General features: G+C 36.3%; 1 protein-coding gene across 7 annotated transcripts in view; it reads left to right on the top strand.

Moving 5' to 3' along the window:
- Positions 1–18,960, top strand: part of CPLANE1 (ciliogenesis and planar polarity effector complex subunit 1) — a 57,070-nt gene that overhangs the window by 20,675 nt on the left and 17,435 nt on the right. For 3 of the 7 annotated variants that reach the window (XM_088054404.1, XM_014257010.2, XM_014257013.2), the window contains exons 19-36: positions 545–762; positions 1,015–1,179; positions 2,202–2,340; positions 2,690–2,799; positions 3,944–4,105; positions 4,278–4,386; positions 4,739–5,048; positions 5,496–6,429; positions 7,620–7,783; positions 8,758–8,894; positions 9,391–9,473; positions 10,307–10,375; positions 12,573–12,655; positions 13,537–13,605; positions 15,083–15,272; positions 15,876–16,130; positions 16,303–17,049; positions 17,899–18,065. In XM_088054404.1, the coding sequence (XP_087910530.1) occupies positions 545–762; positions 1,015–1,179; positions 2,202–2,340; positions 2,690–2,799; positions 3,944–4,105; positions 4,278–4,386; positions 4,739–5,048; positions 5,496–6,429; positions 7,620–7,783; positions 8,758–8,894; positions 9,391–9,473; positions 10,307–10,375; positions 12,573–12,655; positions 13,537–13,605; positions 15,083–15,272; positions 15,876–16,130; positions 16,303–17,049; positions 17,899–18,065 (4,111 nt within the window). The remainder of the gene's footprint in view (positions 1–544; positions 763–1,014; positions 1,180–2,201; positions 2,341–2,689; positions 2,800–3,943; positions 4,106–4,277; positions 4,387–4,738; positions 5,049–5,495; positions 6,430–7,619; positions 7,784–8,757; positions 8,895–9,390; positions 9,474–10,306; positions 10,376–12,572; positions 12,656–13,536; positions 13,606–15,082; positions 15,273–15,875; positions 16,131–16,302; positions 17,050–17,898; positions 18,066–18,960) is intronic. The other 4 variants (XM_088054409.1, XM_088054406.1, XM_088054407.1 and 1 more) reach the window with 4 other exon arrangements.

Genomic DNA, 18,960 nt, shown 5'->3' on the forward strand with positions numbered 1-18,960 from the left:
TCAGTTGTGTCTCTTGCTGTTGACCGGGTCTTCACTGGTCCCTGCAGATACTGTGAGCTCCTAATTTACCTGCTGAAATTCACACTGTTAGCTAGATCAACTGTCTTCCTTTATATTCTACAGAAAGTTTACTGGCACAATCTCTATATTTTATTCTCTTTTTGTCTGTAAACATTTCAAGTTCTTATCAGCAGGTGAATGTACTTAATGATGAAAGAGTTGCTTTAGTCATTATTAATAATGTACCTGTTTATGCCTTCTTGGTAATGATTTGCCAGAATGTTATGCCAAGCAAGTTCCTGGTGAAAAAGTTGAGTTCTCTACCTAGAAAGGTAATAGACTTCATGGTAATGGGGTAAAACTTGAAACTGGTAGTTGAATACTAGTTTTTAAATGTATAAGATCTTACTTTACAGCAAGTAGGTAAGACCTATCATTGTAATAGATGAATGCAAATTCAGACAATATAACCTCATGATGTCATAATGAAGATCCATGTATTGATTCAATTAATTTATCAGTTTCTGGGCTTAATATTTTATAGATCCCATTGAAGAGGAAGATGCAGATTTTCTTTACAGTTCAATACAGGAACTATTAAAAGCAGCTGTTATGGCAGATGTTGATATTCTCTCAGAGACATTTCAGCTTTTGATGGATTCTGCCAAGGATCTTTGCAGAAAGTTTTATGGTTTGGTTCCAGTTGGGCTCTGTCTTCCAGCCCCACCATTGTACTGTCCTCAACCCGCTTCTCTCAGTGAAGTAAGTGTGTTTCTTGTGCATTTGAATGTACATATGAATCTTTATGAGCTTTATTCTGGTTCCTTTGAGTGCATTTTTCTGTTTTCTTCCATGTGTGCTCATTTACGTAAGCAGCACAGCAGTGATGAGAAAGGACATGTACCACTGTTTTTTTCCATAAATTATCTATGCTGTAAAGAAAAAGGGATTAGGACCAGTAACAACAGTTATGTCTTTTCTCATTTTGGACTTTGTTTCTCTTTACATTTTCAGGAAGGCAGCGATGACATTCTTTTAAAAACAGAGAAAGAAGTTCGTCAGAAAGTTTCTGGAATTCTTCAGCGAATTATCTTGCTCTTCCGGGCTGCTCATTGTTCTTGCTCTGCAGCACAGTGGTATATTACACAGCTGAAGTGGGCTAGAAAAGTTATGCAGAAAGTAAACGTTTAACTTTATATTTTTAACTAGTTTATCAGTTGTAAATATTACTGATGAGTTGCAGTTGCAGGAGTCTCACCTTGTCTTTGATGTCATGTTTTGTACGTCACCTTCTAGTTTTACACGTCATGTTCATTTTATAGGAAAACAGAACTTAAAGATATAGGGTATCTAATTCATAAAGTGTTTTCTTTTGGGTGTCTTTCTATACTTACTTGGTAACATACAAATTCATTTATTTTCCATTGAAAGAAAAAAGCAGACTTTAATTGGGAGTTATAGCTGTTAGCTGGAAATATGGTCCAAATCACTCAGGACTGAATATGTAACAGAGAAGGTAATGCTCACTTCAGTTGAAGGGATCATCTTAGTGCACAGAACTTGTAAGATCTCATTTTACTTTTGTGCAATTTTTTTGCACAGAAGCAAGTTCGGAATAAATAGATTTAAAGTTTTTGTGTAAAATCAGTCATTTCTTAGGTCATTGTAACAGCTACTTAAAGAAGGTTGAGTTGGTACAGAAGGGAGTGTGCAGCTCTCCCTTCCTGCAGCCCCCCTGAACCAGTATTAATTCAGTGATTGAGATCAGGACCTGGTCTGACTGAAAAGTATTGACTTCTGTTTGCATGGTCACATGCCTAATGTTGGCGTGAGGAGCTGGTCAGGCATAGCAGCTGAAACTGGGGACAAAGCTAGTCAGCCTTGGTGACAGCAACCTGGACTGTGTTGAATCAGTCTGGATTTTTTGATTGTGATCTTAGTTCTTCTTACGCTTTGTGTTACTCTTGTATTTCATGGTAATCATGAGTAGCATTCAAACAAAAGCATTTTTTGTGCCATAGCCCATGTTAAACATATTCCTTCAAATGAATTTTCAGAATAGTGATCTGAAGAAAATGGAAAACAAGCTTCGAGGGAGTTGTACTGATCTTGGCAGTATTCTGGTGACTGAGAGGCTGTGCATTTAGTAGTGATACTGTTTTTTATTTCTATTTTGATCGGTTTTTTACCTATTGTAATAGATTCGGATGAAAGGCTCTCTTCCTCTGCTAAGTCCATTCCCAGAGACTTTGCTTCGTTACTGCAATTTCTGCACTGTTCTCTATGGATCTACATCTTCTGGAGCCCATCAGTTTGATGACATTACCTGTAAAATCTTGGGTCAGTATGCAGTAACATAAAATAATTTAGAGCTGGAAAAAAGAACACTAGTGAAAATCCGCAGGTGGCAAATTAGCTCTTATTAGCTTGAAATAGTACATTGCAATGTGTCATGAACACATTTAATTTCCAGCGTTTGTGTTAGTTATCAAAACTCTTTTCCTAAAATGTGCTCTTCTGGTTTGGGGATGGGGGGGTGGATCATGTTACAGACCTGACAGATATGAAAGAACATGAGCACTAAGTGGGACTAAGGGGCTCTAGCTCCTGAGCAATACTGAAAAATCTCAGGCTGTTACATTTAATTTATTTAAATAGAGTCTCACCACATTGCATGTTTGTATTGTAGGTTGGTTCCGAGAGTTCTGTGCATTATGTTGGATGTTTCATGTTCGTGAAAAATTATCTGACAGCTGTAGGCGGTACCAAACTGCAAGGGAAAATAGTAATGATATCAAGGTAATTGTATTGCTAATATATTGCATATACTAATATAATGTATATACTAATATATTACTAATATATTGTATATACTAAGTGTATATTACTAATACGGTACAGGTACATCTTAATTTCATGAAGCTATCAGAAGAATTCTAAAGGTCTGCTCTATATTTCTGTGAGAACTTCTGTTTGCTTAACAGAACAAAATGAGCACAGTGTTTACAATGTAAATTATGTATTTGATGCTATGGAGTAGTGTTCTGTGCATGTGATCTCCGTTTTCCTGACAGTATTTTTGTTAGGCTTTTGCTTGGTGTTTGAGTCAGAAGAGCTGCCAGGAGAGCCATACCTTCTATACTTGTTGACCTAAGAATTTACTTTCTGGTTTGTTTTCTTCCCCATTACATGAAGATATTTTGAATATTTTCTGAATATATACAAAAAATGGGGTTTATGGTGTGCTAAATATACATGGTTGTCAGAAAAAGTAACAAAAAAAAAAAATTAAAATTTAATCATGTTTTCTCTATTTACACCTTCATCAATTGATGTCAGAGGCCCAGGAAGAAAAAGAGGAAACTACTAGCATATTTGTCATGTATTCTGTAACAAGTCCAAGATTTTTCTTCACCAGGAAAACTCAGTTTCAAGATAAACAGGATGGCTCTGTTTGAAATGGTTTAATATTCTGATCTTTCTCTACTTTCTGTGACAATGACAAATGAGATAGAAAATACTTTTCAAAATAAACCGTCAAAATAAGTCCGTCTTAAAAGCCTCTTGCAAGGCTTAATTATTTTGCTCACAAGAAAGAATTTGTGATCACCTGAAGTCAAAGCAGAATTACTTATTTCACAGCTTAGGCAAACCCTCTAGTTTTAATTGTAACTGCAAACAAACTCTTCAGCAGAGTGCTAATAAAATTATTTCTGAAGCTGGTTTTAAAAAGCTCTTTTTTTCTCTCTTTTTTTTTTTAATGTGCTTTATAGTCCATTACAACGCTGATCTGTTTCCTGCCCTCACACACTACTCTGCATGGCAGATAAGCTAGAGATTTTTATTCTTTGTGGCTAGGAGAGAAGCATTACTACATGCAATGTATGAATAATTTTGCTGAAATACATTGTTCATACAATAATGTTTCTGGTGGTTTTCTTAGGATCCGAATAAGAATGGATATGATGCCTACATCACTGAGCATTGTCTGAATGCAGTAGAGTGGGCTTGTCGAATGCTTCCTTTCTGCAGATTTATGAATATTGAAGAATTAGTTCAAGATGTAATTTTGAGTCTGCTTGGAGAATTGCCACCAGTAAAAAAGGTAAAAGACATTAAAACTAGAATAAAAGCAATAGAGATTATCACAAGTATTTCTCCTCCCTGGAAAACCAAGTTAAATTTTAGTTAGTTAGATTTTCTCATGGTGTAATTTCTGTGTGAAAAGGCACCTACTTGTATAATAGCTACTGGAAAATACACTTTTTTCTGTGTAGGTGGCAGAGATTTTTGTGAAAGCATTTCCTAATCCTGAAGATATAAGAGTTTCACTAAGAGATAAATATCATGGACTTCAGCAGCGACTCAGACACAGTACTGTTAAAGGTAGTGTTCACCGTTCTTCAAGAAGTTTTAAACAAGCTTTGTTTTTTATCCTAGTTACCAGCTTGTGACAATATTTTCTTTCTTACCCCATGTAAAACAATTATTGTAATTTTTAGTTGGACAGCTTTGAGTCTTGAGAGAAATTTTGTGGTTTCTTTCTGATATTTCTATACCAGTCACAGGGTATCGTGGCTTTCAAAATGTTTATGGTTCTTCAATTTATCACAGTTTCTTGTTGAATTTATAAATGGTTCTAATTTATGTTTTTAATTGAAATACAATTCATGTCTCAATTTGAGAGACTAAACTAAACTAAAAATGAGATTGAAAACTTGTTTTTTTTTTCTTTCAGTATGTCCTGAAAGTGAAGAAATGATGTCTGCTGTTATACAGACTGCTGAAGAAGTGAGGAAAAAGGCCTTGAGATATGTAGTAAAGAACATAGGCCTTGTAGAAATTAATATTTGGGAGCCAGTAGAAGAGGGAGCATCAGAGAATGAGGAACACAGTTATGACAGATTCTCACTAGGCACAAGTCTAAGCACAAGCACAGTTACTGATGTTGGGAATCCTCAGGTGTATAGTGATGCAGACACGGCAGACACACATTCTGATGCTTTGCTTACTGAAGGAACAAGAGCTCAAGCACCTTCATTCCCAAGGTATGAAAAAATGTCAGCAGAAAGCTTTTGATTTAAATTGGGGACGGGGGCGGGCAGGGGAGAGAAAATAAGAAAGAGCTGTCTCCTGCTATCAAGTAATCTCTTCACCAAACAGGTTAAAAATTGTCACTATGGGTGATTTATCAAGAGAAGAATTACAGATTTCCCAAATCTTAGAACTGCCAATGTTATATCAGTTAGTATGAGACTAATATATTATTGAAGTGTAAGTTACTATCAGCTATGCCTACATTCATATATATTACTGCCAAGTTTCTGTATATGGGTTTTAAATTTTATTAATTTGCCACATACACTTTGTACTAATATAAATTTGGGTTTGTTGGCTATTTTTAACTTCAGTGGAAGATAAGGAGCTAATGTTGCATGTAATTCTTCTTAAAATGGATTTGGGTATTAATGGTACTTACATTTATTGTCTTTCAGGGAAAATGAACTCCAACAACAAAAGGAAATAGGTAGCAAAAATACCACCCACAAGATAAAAGCTCCTAACTATAAAACAAAACATAAAGACAAAGTGTGTAGGAGAGACATGCTTAATCAATGTAATTTGCCTATAGTTGGGGCATGGGAATTTGAACGTGATGATGATGAATATGTTAGATTTTTAGAACTCTTTTTGAGTTATGTTCTTGAGAGAGACCTGGTAAAGTATAGTGGCCTTGGAATTCCATTTCTCAGTAGCTTTTCTGGGGCACTTCAAAAACATGAATTGAACTCTCTCTTTTTTGATATTCACACAACACTAAAACGCCGAAAAAGCAAAACTAGAAGTCAAAGTGTGTTTAGAGCAGGGTCTTGCTATACTGTCACCCTGGCATCTAGTGGCCTTGAAAAAGTGTCTGGCTGTAATGAAAACAAAAATATTTTGGAAAAACCAACAATTGTATACTCTGTTGGACAGACCACAGAACCTTCTGTGTGTAACCTACCAAAAGGACTTAAAGAAGGCTTATTTGGTCTAAAATACAAGTCAATATACAGAGCTCAGACTGACAGTCAAGGAGTCACTGTTCCACTAACAAGCCAGACCTTGCCTAGCCATAGTTCCTCTACCTTGCAAACTCAGGCAATTTCTAAGTATGTTTACAAAACTCTCGATGTAGCTGATATTGTACCAGCAGAAGAACTGCCTATAGAATTGATGGGCAAATTGAGCAATATTTCAAAATTGCTGGAGTGGATGATCAGATGGTCCGATAAAAGACTGCTCTGTGGTTCCAATAAACGAGATTCCTTAGAAGAGACTCTCCCAATGATACATGTGAAAACATCATCAGCAGCTGTCCTTACATCTTTTTGGTTGTTAGAACAGTTATATGGAGACAGAACTCAAACAAGGAGTGAAAAATGTAAGGTAAGAAAAAGGATGGGACAAGCGTCACTGAAATGTGTGAGTTATGCCAATAAGGAAAAATCACATACATATTTTACCTCATAAAACTATCTCATAGTTCTGTTCTCAGTAAAGCATGGAATATTGATTAATAACCTTTAAGAGCTGATGAGAAAAGAGAAAAAATCCAGAAACACTGAAATTCTCTCAGAAGAAATATTTGAGTTGGAGATGAAAGTTCTCTTTGGAAGTTGAAAATATAGGTCATTTATCCAGATACCACGTTTTTTGCACAAATTCCTTATACATTTGGCTACTATGTCTAGCTTTAGACATCATCTTTGAAAAAACAGACTGCTGGAGATAGAATATGGCAAAGCAAGGCAAAGAATAAAGAAATAGTTCCTCTTGCAAGAGTTTAAGTTCATTTGTCTTTGAGCACAGTACAGATAAATTCTGACTGGAGTATTTTAACTGGTTAAAGATTGGTGAAAAATTACTAGCACTATTACAGAAATTCAGACTATATGTGTCAGGAAGGACGTATAAAATAAGACATTTACCAGAGGAATATGGTACATATTGCTTTAGTTTATACTTTAGGGACAACTGGATCACTTAGCTTCTTTAATTAATAGTACATAGAGTCAGAGAATACATTAAAGGCTTTAGGGGAAGAGGGTTGTGGGACTTTTTTTGAGAAGGCGTTTCTCCAATTTCAAAAGAGTTTTTTTCCTTACTTTTGGGTTGTATTTTCTGTGTTTTGGACAAGTATTTTATTTACAACTTACAGATTTTGTGCATGCATGTAAGTACAAGGTTATGTATGTCTTTTTGCCTTTCATACTGTTTTCAGTGGTAATTTGAGAGTTCTGTATTATCTGGACAAGACCAAATCCTACCCTATGTATTTGTCTTGATTGTATTGTTATATATTGTCTTTGACAATCTAAACTCAGTTGACACTGAGAAATCTTTCTTGTATTTCCTTTGGATAATTCAGAGGACCATTGCTTCACTTAATGCAAAAAGGCAAAAACTCATGTCTTACAGGCAGTTGTAAATCCAGGATTTCTTGGCTCTATAATAAAGAAAAGGATATGAATTAAGTATAATCATTTTATGTGAAAGCATTGTGGTTTTTTTTAAAGTACCTGGTGTCTTTTTTTTTTTAACTAGTGATTTTTGATTTTCTTTATTTCTATTAATAGCGTCCAGATGATCAATATCTGAAAGAAATTGCATCTCTATCAGAAGCCCAGTCTAGAACAGAGGAAGAAAGTAGTATGGCTGAAAGCTCTTCCACAGTGGCCAGTTCTCCTCTTGATATCCAGATTGTACATGTCTATGATAATCTTTGTGAAAGTGATTTGGGGTAATTTTTTTTTTTTTCTTAAGAACTCTAGTTGGTCATTTTTCCTCTCCTGAGTATCATGAAGAAATCTACTGTTATTTTGTGTTATATACATGTTTAATTTTGTGTGAAAAGTCAAACTTGGGCATATTGATTACAGTTGCATGAAGCAAATTTTATATTCTCTATAATCTAATGTATATTAGATAGAAAATAATGTAGCTGTTGCATATTAAGTGAATTGTACATCGTTGTTTATAAACTTAGTGATGTGGAAATAGAACCTAGATTTCCAATACAATGGGTGTCATGGTTTTCTCAAAGAATTCAGATAACTTCCTCTCTCTTCAGTGTCATTTTCTTTGATTTGAGTGGTTCAGAATGTTAGTTTATTTTCCACTGGATCTGTAACCTAGCTATGTTTATATGTCTGTATGTCAGAAAAATAGATGGAAAAAGCAGTAAATATTTTATTTGGTAATATCTTGCACTGTCCTGAAGAATACAGAATCTTTAACCTGAATTCCTCTGTGGCATTTCATCTTACATTGCGATAAAGAAATAAATAAATCTCTAGTATTAGAATATATAGAGAGAGTGACTTATATACATCTCTAGTATTCTGAAAATAATCTTGAGTATTTTGAGACATGATTGTACATCTTGTCTGACAGTTTTCTACTTTTTAATGAATGAAGTTCCTGTGAAGGAGATAAATGTAACCTTAACCAGATGATTTTGAAGACATAGCACAGTTTGTCTGGAAACAGCCCATCTGAAAGAGTGTACCATTAATGACACTAAAATATCACAGCTATGCAAAAAAAAATTAAGCTTGGTTTAAGTCGTAATTGGAGAGAAAACCTAAATGAATATTGATTATATCACAACAGTGTTTATTTTACAGTTAGGCACTAGCCTGTAGTCCGAAAAAAACAGCATACTTTGAATGAACCAGATACTTATGTTGTTAATTGTTGTCTAATCCCTATTAGCAGAGCATCTGCAAAGTCAAAATATTTCTATAAGAAGGAAAGTAGTCATGGAAATAATTCTGTGCCTCATATAACTGAAGACCTGAATGAAGTGAGATCGTTTGTTCAACAGGAGTTGGATGTAACATCAGAACAAGGTTTGTTTTAAATGGTATATCCTTTTAGTGTTGTCTGACATAAAGCAATAGGAGTTTGGCATGAACACAATTTTATATCCCTCCATTTATTTAATCAAAAATTACAAATGTCTTCATAGTTCTATTGGAATTATTTTATCGAATTTGTATTATAACTAAATTATATAAAATGGTTTTATCAAGACTTTACAATGACTTTTTCACTATGTCACTATTTTTCTATAGATATAGAAAAATATGTTAACATTTTAAGAGCTGAGTATGCATAAATTACCATATTCATAACCTTTACATAAGCTGGGGATTTTTCTACCTATCTCTTTGGGTGCATGCATCAACACTAATAAGAACACAAACTGAATTTGCTGAAACAGCTCTGAACTCCTCACTCCTCACTAGAGAAAAAGTGGATTATGTGACCTGCTGTCAGAAATCAGGTAACAGTACTATTATCTATGTAGTTTTCTAATTTAGAGTAATTGTGATTATTTTGTAGAGTTCTTTGAGAAGCCATATGAAACTTCAAAGAGCTCCAGTAGCTCTGTCAAGATAAGACCTGTAGAACATCAAAGAGAACAGGTGAGTTACCACAGAATCATCAGAGATCACAGAAACATTTGGGTTTGGAAGGGACCTTAAAGATCATCTCATTCCAAAACCCCTGCCATGGGGCAGTGACACCTTCCACTTGACCAGATTATCCAGGGCCCCACTCAAATTGGTCTTGAACACTTTCATGGATGGGACTTTGACAGCTTCTCTGGGGAACCTATTCCAGTGCTTCATCTCCTCACAAATCCTTCGTAAAATCTAATCTAAATCCACCCTTTTTTAGAGAGAAGTAATTTCCCCCTCTCCTGTTACTATGTGCTCCTGTAAAAGGTCCATCTCCAGCTTTCCTGTAGGCTCCTTTAGGTACTGGAAGACTGCTCTGAGGTCTCCCTAGAGCTTTCTGTTCTTCATGCTGAACAACCCCAACCCTGTCAGCCTTTCCTCGTGGGAAGGGTGCTCCAGAGCCCTGAACACTCTTTGTTCTGGACTTGCTTTAGCAGGTCTTTGTCCTTCTTATAATGGGGGACACAGAGCTGAACATTCTCAGTGCTCCACTGAGTCTTCTATAGTCTTCTGTAGTGGGGAGACTTGCCTCCCTCTGTATGCTAGCCAAGCTGCTTTGGATGCAGCTCAGTATATGTTTGGCTTGGACAGTCTCTCAGTATTCTTCACCCTGTCCTTGTTTCAACCCTCTGTAAGCTTCATTTTTGTGTTTGACTTTGTTCAGGAGCTCCTTGTTCATCCATGCAAGCCTTCTGGCATTTTTGCCTAACTTCCTCTTTTTTGTGTTGCATCCCTTCTGAGGTTGGGAGGTGATTCTTGAATATTAACCAGCTTTCTTGTGCCCTTCTTCCTTCCAGGGTGCTATCCCATGGGACTCTACCACGCAGATCCCTGAAGAGGCCAAAGTCTGCTCTCCTGAAGTGAAGGTCAGTGAGCTTTCTGTGTGCTCTCCTCACTGCCCTGAGGAACTCAAACTCCACCATTCATGGTTTCTTCACCTAAGGCTGCCCTTGAGCTTCACATTCCCCATCAGTAGCTCCTTCTTGTTGGTCAGAATGAGGTCCACCGTAGTACCTCTCCTCACTGGCTGATCTGTCACATGTGGAAGGAAGTTATCATCAGTGCCTTCCAGAACCTCCAGGATTGCCTGTGCCCTGCTGTGTTGCCCCTCCAACATCTACTGGGGTTGTTGAAGTTCCCTGTGAGGACCAGGGCTTGTAAACATGAGGTTGTTCCTATCTGCATATAGGGGACCTCATCTGCTTCATCTTCCTAGCTGGGCTGTCTTTTATCAGACCCCCACTGTAATGTCACTTGTCCCTGCTCTCCCTGTAAACCTGAGACATAAACTCTTGGTCAGCTCCTCATCCATCTCCAGGCAGAGCTCATTGCACTCCAGCACTGATACAGAGCGTGACAGCCCACTCCTTGTCTCTCCTGCCCGTGCTTCCTAAAGAGTCTGCATCCACCCATTGCAACACTCCAGTCATCAGAGCTGTCACACCACATGTCTGTAATGCCAGTAAGATTGTACCTGGCAGATGTGCATGTCTCCAACTCTTTTATTCCCTGTGCTATATGTGCTTGCATGGAGGCCTCCAATGAGGCTGAGTTACTAGCAAGAGTAATTGTAATTCCTTTGTGCAGCTCTTCAGGTGCTCTGCTGACATGCAGTTCCTCTCAAGATACCTCTTTCTGACCCTGGCAAAAAATTGCACCTCACCTGGCAACTTCAGTTTAAAGCCCTCTTCCCCCTTGCCGAGACTATGACTGAAGGTGCTCTTCCCCTTCTCTGGTAGATGAAGCCCATCAGCTGTTAGCTGACCTGATTCTCAAAGCAAGTCCCATGCCTGAAGAAGCCATGCCCCTGGGTGTGGCACCAGTCCTGTAACCATTTGTTGATTCGCCAGATTCAAACCCTTTCAAACCCCTTCCTTTTGCCTGGAAGGACTGACTGTGCACTCCAGAGCTGTCACTGCCATTCCCTTCTCAGCCTGCTAGTAGATGTGTCACTGGCACCTGTGTGAAACAACAGTAACAGTTAGTAGTGCGCTGTACAGGACTTGGTTTTCTCTCAGAGACATCACTGACAGGAAACCCAGGGAAGCAGCATCTCTCTAGAGGGTGTGTCTGGTCTGCCAATGGATGCCTTGTTACCTCTCAGAAGAGAGTTGTCTCCTACTACCACCCATCAGCTTTCCATAGTTGTGCTGGTTGTAACACAGGGAGCAGGTCTGGCTGCCTTGCTCAGCTCCATCATTTCTCCTGACGCAACAGGATCTTACATGGAAGCATTGAATTGTTATGAATACTGTGTTCAAAGTACCCTGAATTCATCAAATATTTGATGAACTTGAGGACTGAATTGCTTAGGGTTGGTGAATCTTCTTCCTTGCTTAATAATAAAAGTGACAATTAAAAGGTAGTAAAGTGAGATCTGCTCTGAGCACTTTTGAAAATGTGTGTATGCTTTCATATATGTATATATAGTAGATGTAATTATATATACATAAAATGGAATTTATTTTAAAAAAATCAAATATATCAAGATATTTATTTTGCTTTTGTCTGAAAACTCACTCTGGATTTATAAATGAGCCTCCATTTTTCATGCATAATTTTTGATTATAGGAATCTTTTCTTTGAAAGTGGCTAAGGGCAGGGCTATTATACTATGTATTTTGGTCTTCAGTTTTTTGAAATACATTTTACTATACTGAATCTATGGCATGTGTAAAATCCTACATTTGTTTCATTCTTCTTTGTTTGTAGATAGATTGTGTATAATGGGATTGTTTCCACATTTTCATCTTTACCTAGGGGGTGTGAGATTAGCAGAATATATATCCAGGGTACTACACGAATATGAATTTGGAACTAAAATCTCATCATAATGAGACTTTTTTAAGAAAAAGAAAGATGCTCAGGTGCATTGTTGCATGTCTTTGTTGCTGATCTGTAACTGTCTTCTGATAAGTACGTAAATTTGATTATTTTTAGTCAGATTGTTTTAATTGGATGATTAATCAAAAGTACATTTGCCACAGGCTAAAAAACTTGTATTTTATTGAAGCAGGAGGGATAGAAAAATTTGCAAGTTCAGATACATCTTCTTATATTCAGCAGGTTGCCATTTCAGCTATAGATAGTGCTCAAGAAGATCAAAATGTGGATGAAACAAAGGAAGAAAAGGCTGAACAGAATATGTAAGTGACTTGGTTTTTTTAAAATTCCTCTTTTAACTTCGTGTAAAAATCTGAAGTAGTCTTGTTAATGATTGTACCCAGTGACGTCTCAGGGGTTCCTGTTGTTGCTTATAGCAACAAAGTCATAGTTTCAAACAGTTTCAGTCATCTCCTTTTTCACATAGAGGCATTTCACATATATGAAGGGCTGGCTTGAAGAGTCATTATTTTAGTAATCATATAATAAAATAAGCATGGTTTGTGGGAAGGTGTATTTTATCTAGGAGAAAGACAATAACTGGAAAAATGGAAAATCTTATTACGATAGCATATAAATAAATGTCCCTATGTATGCATAATGTTTATGAAAAACTTCAAAATTACTTTTAGAAAAACTTGAAATCCTCTACTTTTTAGAATTACATATTTTTGTTTTAACTGAGTGTAAAATTTAAGAATTTATTCCCCCTCAAGAATTTATTATGGCATTGTTTTTTCTCTTCCAGAGATGCAGACTATAGTGATATTAACAGTATTAGTTGAAATTGGATTTTCTCTTCCTTTGTCTACCAGAATCAACCTCTTTTTTTGCCTGCTATCTGTCTTGAGTAGCCAGAACTTTTTCTGTGCTTTTGTTTGAGTCAGTTTCTGATTGCTAGGGGAGACGAAACATGAATGTCAATATTTACCAGCTCAGATTGCAGTGTAATGCAGTAATCGAAGCAATGCAGATCACTGTAGCTTTGATCAGGTCGGTTTCAGGTATTTTATCACATACTAATTAAAATACTTTTTCAAGTGGTTATGTGTATATTTATACACATGCATGTATATAAAATGGAAACAGTTACCATAACAAATTTTTGTAGTATTTACAATGCTAGTTTTTTCTCTCTTTATAGTATGACTGAGGTTGTTACTAGCACCCTTTCCCACTCATTCTCTTTAAAACAAGATGCAGAAGTTCCTAGGTAAGATAAACCTATTCTGTTTCATGTAATAAAATAGTATTTTGGTTTGAAGTAATATGATGTGTAGATTTGACTGCAGAATATTTGCAGGTAGAGTGTATTGTACCTGCAAACTAAGTAGCTTTTCCTATATGTTTTTGTACTATAATCCTTCTGGATCATACACTCTCAAGTGTTGTCTGGAATATCACATGACTCAAATGTTAATTCAGAGCTACCAGATTTCAAAGAGATGTGACAGTTTTGTTTTCTGGTTCTGGACAGAATTCATTATATAATATTCCTATGGAAGATATTTGATTATATAGAACACCTGAACAATAATATTTTAAACTTATATATGCATTTTAATTATTAAAATGCATCTATCCTGTGTCAACTGATAGATTTACAAAAATATATACAAAATAAAGGGAACATTGGAAGTTCCCTTTAGGAGTCAGTCTCAGGCTTTCGGTTCTAAAAGAGTCCTCTATGAGGCTTTTTTCACTTTAGAGGAAAATATGAACTACATATACCTTTGGGTTCCATATTCATGTGTCTCTAATCTCTTTCCCTTCTTGAACTTCTCCTGCCAACTATTTTCAAAACAAATTATACTCAAACTTTTGGCATTTCAGTCCATGCTTGGACATTCTAATTGCCTTCATATGCCCCTTCACACCTATTATGTATCTAAAACTATTACTCATTAGGCATTGCTTTATGCTTCTGCTTGTTCACATGCTTGGAGGCCATCCTGTAAAATTTTAAAAAGTTCTCCAAGGGTTGTCTGTATCCATAGGAAAGTCAGCATTTTTGTTAAACAGAGAAATGTCTTTTGGGTCAATTTCTGTTGGTATAAGTAAAATCCTTCAGTTTCTTGATAGCTGAATGTAAATCCTAACCCTATCTTCTTTGTGTAAGGAATTAATGTACTTAATATTCTTTACCTACTGAAAGACCTTGTTATCACTGGGAAGATGTAATGTTTTGTACATATTACTCCAATTTAAAATTATTTTCCTTAATCTGAAATCTTTTTACTTTTTAAGCCCAAATATCTAAAGGCCCATTACTTTAAGTCAAGGTGAATCTACCTTCTGCCTTATTTCAACTAAGAATGTTCCTCTTCATTTTCCATCAGCTGTTTGACTTTATGACTAACCAGGCCTTCTTTCTGTCCTTTTTGTCAAATCATTTACTACCTGTATCTCTGGTGAAAATATTATTTTAGATACACTTGTGGCTACAAAATCAGATAGAACTTACATCTTTACTACTGTTTTTCGTTTGGTATTTTAAGAAGTGTCAGGAAATATGTCCTACAAGTTCTCTGGTCAAGATTGTGCAGTGTTAATTATTAAGTTGTTCCTACAAATTAATTACATTTTTAAAATAGACAAGTATCTTTAAAATTTTTCTGGATTAATTTAAGACAGTCTTTTATAGGTGTTTTGAATTCTGAATATTTTTCATAGTTCTTTTCTTTCTTTAGTGCAGACATGTCTGTAAGTGATTCTCAGCCTTCCCAGACTGCTGTGTCAACTATGTCGAGTCTTGCCTCCCGTACTTCTGTTTGTGCAAAGAAGCAAGAAGTTAAGGAAGAAGTCCCTAGAGAAGAGAAACCAAACACATCAGAAACTGTCAAGCAGATGCTGCAAGATGAAATGTTTAAATTAGTTCAGGTGAGAGCATCTAATTAATTTTAGTTTTCATGGTACCAACTATGTTGTTAAAAAAATTGAAATAATTACTCTTTTAAAGACCTTCTGTGTGAGGTTGTCCTTGAAAGAGATTTCCAGTTCCACTGTGAAACTTATTTTAGGCTTAACTCTTGCTTTTATTTCAAGAAAATGAGTGATATAATAGTAGAAGTTTGAGTGTGTTTTAGCTCACTTAAGTGGATGCCCTTTAATAGTTCACACTTGGAAAAAATCTGATGCTGTAATAACTTCTCAGCTGTAGTAGGATTTAACTGGTGGTAGTACATTGAGCCAGTTTTAGGTAACCTTATATTTATTGAAATGTCACAAAAAAGTGAAGACATTTGTCTTGCTTTTGCATAACCTGTCTGTGGCAGGTATTTATTTTATCTTACAAGAAAGTACAGTACAGTAAACAATTATACAAATGAATTGAATAAATTGAATAATTGAATCATCCCATGATTGGGATGTTGTTTGTTTTGCCACCTGATAGGGAACAGCTGTAAGATAGCCTAGACATTTTTGCTGAGATTTCTGTTGAAAGTTTCTGGCATTGTTAACTTTGTTCTTGTGTGTATTCAGCTACAGCAGATCAACTTCATGAGTTTAATGCAAATGGTGCAGTCATCCTTTACCAATGTGCCAAATATACAACAAATGTTACAACAGCATCAATCCGTTCACCTGGCAGGGAGCCAGCCTGCACACACTGCTAAAAACAATACTCCTCCGAAAACACAAGTGCCTACTCAAGAAAAAGGAAAAACTGGTCAAGAGAGCTCTGTTGTTCAGCCAAGGAAGAGCGTAGAAGATGAAGGCAACGATCGCCAAATAGAAGTAGGTACATCAAAGTGTGGTTTATGAAGACTGCTCAGTATATCTGGTATGTTATCTATCCTGATGAGTTAGGGAATGTGTTCATTGTGATTGGTATAGACAGAACTATTTTTGTGCATGTTTAGTGCATGGTTGATATGTAAACGCTGGTTTGTTTGCTTTTCTCATTTAGAATCATCTGGATACGAGTACCTCTTTGACATTATTTGAAATCAGCTGCAAAGAAATGGGATTAATGTCACCATCCCAAGATTTGCACTCTTCAGTGCCTACGAAACCACTTCATCTCCTCACTCCTTCCTCAGGCATCCAGAAAAAAATGAGGCTTATCCCTATTGAAAAAAAAATTAGTTACTCAAATGGATTTCCTTTGCTTAAGCTTGAATCAAGTTATCATGTCAAACCAGCATTTTTACATCCAACAGAAATGTCATCAGCATTTTCCAGACCATCCCCAGTACCACAAGTAGCTTGGAGTTCGTCAGATACCGTATGGAACCATCAGTCATCATACACACCAAGAAAGAGTAGGGCAGAAGATTTCCACAGAAGTAGATACAACCCTGAGATTCCAAGACGAATGCATGAGGAAAAGGAGAGATGGGCAGAAATAGTGCATAAGGGGCCTCCCAAACATCTGCATTCAGATCAGTGTGAAGGACAGCAAGAAGATTCACCTCAGGCACCACTCCCTGCAAATGTGAGTGTGTTCAAAGCACCAACAACTCAGAACCTGGCCACTTTTCCACTGTTGCACTTGCAGCTTGATCCAATACCTAGAGTTCCACCAGCTGTAAGGCAGCCAGTCACTACTACTTTAATACCTATTAAACCTCCAAAAAAGGATGGTGACTCCAGAGAAACACTACGGGATGCAGGAATATCACTCCTTCAGATTAATTTACCTCAGAAAAAGAAGGTACTGAATTTTAATAATATATTTTTTTCAGTTGTAGTGTTTTTGTCAGTTTCATGGTTTCTTACTCATCACAAGTTAATGTTTACAGACTGTGGAATTTGGAATTGTTCAGCACAGGTGCCAGGAGGCATCTAGAACTAAGGGTACCTGCTTTTTGACATGTCAGTATGAGGCTGACTGCAAGCCTGAAAGTGTTTTAACTACATTAGATTGATTATACATTCCATAGTTCATCAACGTTCAGCCCACTGGCAATGAGTGTAAAGAATTTACTATCTAAAATACTGGACAATATTTGTATGGTAAAAAAATAGGATTTTTTCCCAGAGATTATAATAGAATTATTTAGAGAAATAGAATGTGGTGAAAAATCCTTTTTTGCAGGGCAGAAATGGAATGGTAAAAGGCTTGGTATGAAAATCTTATGGATGCTGAATATCTGATGTTTTGAAAAATGTTATTTCTTAAAGACTTACAAGCTTGCATATCCCAGTTGAGAAGAATGGAAATGCTTTTCCTTGAAAGGTGCTTCTTCAGTTGTTGTCTACATTAAATGATTCGTAACTTAACCCTGACCTACATACATAAGAAATGCAGATGTTATAATGTGAAATAAGCTCTGTGGAGAAAATTCATACCTTTTAATTAATTTTTAGAAAATAGTTTACACGTGTACAGATTGTCCTCGTCCAATGCTATTAAAATTCCATTTCCGTATTCTGTACAAAATGCTACGGGAGCTTTGTTTGTGTAACTGAAATCCAAACTGGACTTACTTTTTTCATCCAATCTGACTGGGATCCCCCTTCCTGTTTTCTGTGTTCTTTCTCTTTCTCTGAACTCTCTTAGGCACCAAAACTCATCCCATTTCAAGATCTCCTTGCATTTGAGCAACGCCACAAGCATCATTCTGTGCCCAGTACTTCCTTTGGACAAGGCCAAACCAAAGCTATCCATCTACTAAGAACTGATCTTGAACCATTTGAACTTAGAGATGCGCAGAACAATAGAAAAAGGCAAGCTAAATTTTTAAAGTGGAACTTCATTTTGACAGATTCACTGGTAACCTGTACCTTCTAGCTTTGACATCAGAAGGAGTGTATTCTCACAGCAGGGAACAAAATAGGAAATGTTAGTAAGGACACAACAGAGGTGTATCACTAGGGCATGAGGAGCTCTTGCTTTTAGGAGACTGATAGGAAGATGATTCAAGAGGATATTTTTCATTCCACTGTCTGTGTTTTAAAGTCTTATTGTCTTCTGACTGTTTGCTATACACTCTTTAGGAAATGCTTTGCTCCTTACACAGTGAATATTTGACTGCTGTCTGGGTTGCATATTGTCATTGATCTTCAAGAAGGAAAGGATTATATGCTCTTTAAGTATAATTTATGTAGGCTGTTTTTAATACAGACAGTGTTTAATAGAATTCCTACTGAAGCTGGGGTTTAATAGAATTCCTACTGAAGCTGGGGTTTTTGCTAGGTATGTGATTTATAACTTACAGAGTTTAATCTATTTGATGTTAACTGCAGAGACAGTTAAAACTGTTTAAGCTGCTTACATATCTTTGTTCAGTTCTCATAGAATGGTAATAGAATGTTCTGGAATAGAATACTTGGTTTCTTTCAGTTAGAATGCTTTTAATTCTGTCATTTTGGAGCAGAGGCTCAAGAATAGTTTTTCACTCTTAAAGTGAGAATTTGCCACACAAGTAACTGTAGCTAGAGTTTAGAATACATTTTAATAGTAGCTGTTAACTTCAGTGCTTAAAGCTAAAGTTGCTGTCACACAATCTACTTGTCATGTATTAAGAAGAAGCTACAGGTGCTCTTGTGGAATATATTTGTCATCTAGTAATTTGAAAACTGCTATGAAATTGAAGTTTGCTTCTTACAGATTCTTTATAGG

The sequence above is a fragment of the Pseudopodoces humilis genome, chromosome 4 (assembly GCF_049639895.1).
Source record: "Pseudopodoces humilis isolate 2021_Gansu_Grassland_sample_001 chromosome 4, ASM4963989v1, whole genome shotgun sequence".
Lineage (NCBI taxonomy): Eukaryota > Metazoa > Chordata > Aves > Passeriformes > Paridae > Pseudopodoces > Pseudopodoces humilis.